Genomic DNA, 5,554 nt, shown 5'->3' on the forward strand with positions numbered 1-5,554 from the left:
CGTTGGTGCATTCGTAAGCCCAAAAGGCATCACTAGAAACTCATAAGAACCATAACGAGTCAGGAATGCAGTCTTGGAAATATCTTGTTCTCTTACAAGAAGCTGATGATAGCCTGATCGCAAGTCGATCTTCGAAAACCATATAGCCTCTTTCAACTGGTCAAATAGATCATTAATCTTAGGTAAAGGATACTTGTTCCTTATCGTGACCTTGTTTAGTTCACGGTAATCAACACACAATCGTTACGAACTATCTTTCTTTTTTACAAATAAAACAGGAGCACCCCACGGTGAAGAACTACGTCGAATAAATCCTTGACTTAAAAGTTGGTCAACCTGATACTTCAATTCCTGCATTTCCTTGGAGCCATTCTATAAGGAGCACGAGCAATAGGTCTCGTACCTAGTTGAAGTTCGATGCAGAACTCCACTTGCCTATTTGGAGGTAATCCAGGAACCTCTCGAAACAAATCTGTAAAATCAGACACCACTGGCATACTCGCAATCTGCAGAGACTCATTATCTACTACTTCACCTTCAATATGGCTAAGGAAAGCTTCTACAAACAGATTTCGAGATATAGTCTGCACCACTACCTTAGATTGACCCGTCTTTGCAAAAGTGATTGTCCTTTCAGCACAATCCAATTGCACAAAATTAGAAGATAACCAATCCATTCCTAATATTACATCGCAAGGAACCATCTCTAAAACATAAAGATCCGCCAAATTCTCAATATCTCCAATCGTAATAGGACAAGCATCAACCCTTTTTCTCAACTCTACCATACTACTAGTAGGGGTAGCAACACATAGAGGAAAATCACACACTACCACAAAAAGATTTATCATGCCAACTAACTTAGCATAAGCTAAAGAATGAGTAGCTCCGGCATCAAAGAAAATACTAACAGGTTCACTTAAAATGAAGAAAGTACCTCCCAAAGTGGCATTCTCCGTCTCACGAGGTTGCACGACAAAGAGTTGACCCTGACCACGAGGCTGCACATTACGGTTTGCAACCCCAGTGTTTGGTTGCTCATGCCTATCTGATGTATGAACTTTCTATTTGGTAGATTATGATGCCTTATGTCCCCTTTCACAACCGCTATAACCAAAACCCATAGAAATTAATTGGTTTAGCGCCAACAGCCTCACCTTCAACTGACACTACTGCTCTTTCGTTGCCTCCATCCTTCTGACCACGATTTCCTTGATTCCAATGCCCCTTCCTTTTCTTCCCTGGTTGACCACCTTGTTGAGTGAAATTCTGGGTCTGCTGGTTCTTACCACTTCCATGTTGACTCGACGAATATTTTGATGCACGATCAACCTTGCTCTCCTTCTTCAGGTACTCCTCATCCCTCTTATGAGACAAAAAATCTTGCTTAAGCTCTCTGGCACATTCAACAGCCCTAACATAAGTGTCAATCATTGGATTTCCAACAATATGCCTCTGATACACGGCTTTCAAACCATATACGAACCGACGTCTATTTTTCTCTTCAGTATCTACTAGGTGGGGTATAATCATAGGCAATCTTGAGTATTCAATCTCATACTCCGTAATAGATAAGTTATCTTGCTTAAATGAAAGAAACTCTCTATCCTTAGCATTTCGAACACTATGAGGGAAATACTTGTCATCGAACATATGAATGAAGTCTGTCCATGTCATGGTGGCATGATCCAAGCCACGTGAAGCTTAAGTCCACCAAGTATGAGCATCTCCAGTGAGATGAAAGGTAGCTAATCTCTGCTTAAATACTTCTGTACAAGAAGGTCCTATGGCCCTAAAAATCTTGACCATCTCATCCTTCCATTCATGAGCTATCATTAGATTATCAGACTTTCCAGAAAACTCTTTCGGGTTCAAATTATTGAACTGAAACTGAACTTTCCTATACCTATCCTCCTCAGTTTCAGCAGGAAGTCATTGGTTCTGATGATTGTTGACTTGTCCAATATTTTGATTCACAGCAGCAGCGACGGCTTGGGCTATTAACTGGGTCAGTTGCTCCATATTCACATTCACAGTCTGATTTCCTAATTGTGGTTCATCTCCATCAATAGGACCACCATTTCCGGTACCACCTCTTTCATTACCAGTACGTCTTCTAGTACCACACCTTGATATCCCTTATAAAGTCAATTATAATCTTAGAAAAGAAAGAAAATATGCTAATATTTATAAAGCATATCCAAACCATGGATACACTTAACGAAACGTACTAGGCTCACTCCCTCAAAGTCCTAGAGTTACTCTAACCTAAGATCTGATACCAACTGTAACAACCCTACTTTCCATATAACCCCAGCCGATGATTAAATAAAAAGTACGTCGTTAATTTCCGGCATAGGGGTACATAACCCACATAAAACTAGGAACGCGGTTCCATTACAATTGAATATGCAGAAGAGAATTTATTTCTTAAAAAAAAAATACAATGTCGAGCAATTAGGGTGTTCTTGACTTCAACAATATAATCCATCCTTAAATAACGTTGAACTAACGAAACAAAATAGTCATGAAGTCTACCCAAAAGAAAGTATCCCCACTGCTTTACAACTAAATAACGAAAATAAATAAAAGAAGAAGTATAGATGTCCACCCTCAGTTGGATATCTTCAGAATATCCACCGGAACTGGAATCAATCAAACTCCTTCACGATTCCTAACAACACTGAAAAATAATCAACAGGAGTTAAACTCCAAGCAAGTTCACTCGATCGCCAAATCATGGAAAAATATAAAAATGATATACAAATATTTTGTAAGCTAAAGTGTCACAGTAATTTAAAATTCCACATTAATAACAAGTAAAACAGTCACTGCCTAAATATCCAGTAAACATTATCCGCACCACACAAAGAACTCATTTCGGTTAAACCTATACCGCAATGCAATACCGGAACCTATCCGCAATCACACTAATTACGTCTGGGACATATCCGCAACGTCTAACACCCACATTATACATGTTTATATGGTTGTACTTAGTACACATTTTACGGTACTAATTAGAAACCCATCCGCATCCATATTTCCGCTTCTCATTTATAGGAAATGTGATTTAGCTCATTATCTTTAGTAACTTACACAAAGTCACCTGACCAAAAGTCTCACCACAATGCTATAAACGGCACTTACGTGCCCTTCAAATATTACAGGCTAGACAACTTATCACTTTCTCCAACAAGTTCAATCCCAACGTTCTAACACACCAAAATTCTACTAGCTAATTTTTAAGCACAACAGTCCTAGTTTGCAGTCAGACATACAAGACATGTAAACAAGAATTTCCACTAAAATCTCATGTATCGTAGCTAAATTTTTTTTGATATAATTACATAATGATATCCACTAACAATTAGGATTCATTCCTAACCACTAAGTAGTCTAAAAATAAGTCAACCCTCTCCACTAATCTTTAGTGCTCCCTGTAGATGCATTTAAATGTAAGCGCTTGGAGTATTCAGTATGGCATATCAAGGCTCAAAACTTAACTAATTGTATTTACAAAATAATCAAAACATCTTAACCATTATTCCAAAGACACTTTAACCACTTTCACACTGATGCAATCGGTCCATCCCATCAGGTCTTCCATTCGCATATGTAGTAACGGTGTAAGAAAATTCCTAGATTTATAAGATTAACCAATGGGAACTATCACATTCTGATCCATTAAAAATTTACCAACAAGTACCTAACGAATTCTTACTACCCTGGTCCATGTTGCATACCTTAATCCTACGTATCTATTATATCATCAAAGAGATAGAGCAAGTCAGATTAATTGAGTCACACATATAAAACATTAATGAAATATAGTATATCGATCATTCCACGGTCAATTGATAGAATATAAATTCAGGCGTGTTAGAGTTTACGAGATATTTATTTATTACTTATACATCTATCCAAGACCAAGAAATCGAATAAACTTGCCTCAACTTTCCGGAAGCAACTTGATCAATCCGTTAGGCAGAACTTCTCTCAATCAACAAGCCTTAAAGGATCATACAAAAATAAACTGAAAAGGATATATATCCATAAGTTTAAGCCAAAATCATCACAAAGAAAATGAGCATAACTAAATCAAATACTTACCAATCGATCACTACTTATTAAATCTTTTCTCCCAAACCTAATTAATGGGTTTGATATTTTACTGCCACATGCTTTTTCTCTCGTTTCCATTCGCTAAGACTTTTTCTTATATATTTTCCCTTCTCACACGGTAAGTTAGAGGAAAAGGTCTAAAAACCTAATTTTCTCATACCCACCTGGGTTTGGATAAATAAAATACCAATTTTATTAAGGGCTCTACCCTCACTAAACCAGACTGTGAATAGATCCTATTTTTAGTTTAAGGATTTAAAAGAGTAGAATATTACAGTGTTAGAATATGGGCATCCAACTCAAAACCAATTGGCTATGAGTGGAGTGGCCCTTAGGATTATAAACCGCAGGATCTTAGATTGCCCAGATAATGTGGGACTAAAAATCTCAACACGCCCCCTCACGTGTAGCCTCGTTGGGTCTAACACGTGTACAATTAAATCGGATGACGCAGAGTAAAGGCGTGGTCAAATGACTCGTCGCAAATAGCCTGCTCTGATACCATGTTAGAATACGGGCATCCAACTCAAAACCAATTGGCAATTGGCAATGAGTGGAGAGGCCCTAAGGGATTATAAGCCGCGGGATCTTAGATTTTCCAAACAATGTGGGACTAATAACCTCAACACGCCCCCTCACGAGTAGCCTCGTTGGGTCTAACACGTGGACAATAAATCAGGTGATGCGGAGTAAAGTCGCGGTCAATGACTCGTCGCAACTAGCCTGCTCTGATACCATGTTAGAATATGGGCATCCAACTCAAAATCAATTGGCTATGAGTGGAGTGTCCCTTAGGATTATAAACCGCAGGATCTTAGATTTCCCAGATAATGTGGGACTAATAATCTCAACACGCCCCCTCACGTGTAGCCTCGTTGGGTCTAACACGTAGACAATTAAATCGGGTGACTCAGAGTAAAGGCGCGGTCAAATGACTCGTCGCAAATAGCCTTCTCTGATACCATGTTAGAATACGGGCATCCAACTCAAAACCAATTGACAATTGGTTTTGAGTTGGATGCTGATAACTTGTCAGCGAACCTATTTTCTCCGAAAATATGCTTAAGTTCGGCTGAAAAGTTAACAGCCGAACCTAGGAAAATTTTCAAAAAAAACGTAGGTTCGACAGATAAGTTATCAACCGAACTTCACTCTTTTAGGTTCGGCTGACAAGTTATCAGCTGAACTTCACTTTGTAACTGACGAATTTAGGTTCGGCTGATTCGAATGAAAAATTTAACAGCAGAACTAAGTGTGTGTGTTTTTTTTGACAAAATGAATTTCGGCTATCATTTTCATGTTTATTTATCAGCCGAACTGTTCTTCAGAAACATACAAAAAAAAAGGAAGAACAAAGATATGGGTTCCAATATGCGGATCTGAAGCTAAATCTCTTTGTGAAACACTTCACACGACTCATTTATATTTG

General features: G+C 38.3%; 1 protein-coding gene across 1 annotated transcript; it reads right to left on the reverse strand.

Annotated features, from left to right (window-relative positions):
• Nucleotides 1-344: 344 nt before the first annotated feature.
• LOC113306240 lies at nucleotides 345-1,677 on the reverse strand. Its single transcript, XM_026555198.1, has 2 exons — nucleotides 1,158-1,677; nucleotides 345-1,048 (listed from the first exon to the last, which is right to left on the reverse strand). The coding sequence occupies exons 1-2, from the start codon at nucleotides 1,675-1,677 to the stop codon at nucleotides 345-347; spliced, it is 1,224 nt and encodes a 407-aa protein (XP_026410983.1).
• Nucleotides 1,678-5,554: the final 3,877 nt, after the last annotated feature.

Source organism: Papaver somniferum, chromosome 8, assembly GCF_003573695.1.
Source record: "Papaver somniferum cultivar HN1 chromosome 8, ASM357369v1, whole genome shotgun sequence".
Classification (NCBI taxonomy): Eukaryota; Viridiplantae; Streptophyta; class Magnoliopsida; order Ranunculales; family Papaveraceae; genus Papaver; species Papaver somniferum.

What these genes read in the sequence shown, in the direction of transcription:
- LOC113306240 (XM_026555198.1), bottom strand. Translation starts at nt 1,677, where the DNA reads ATGACATGGACAGACTTCATTCATATGTTCGATGACAAGTATTTCCCT. An exon ending in AGCAGTAGTGTCAGTTGAAG is followed by an intron (nt 1,049 to 1,157) that starts GTGAGGCTGTTG and finishes TTCATACATCAG; the next exon opens with ATAGGCATGAGCAACCAAAC.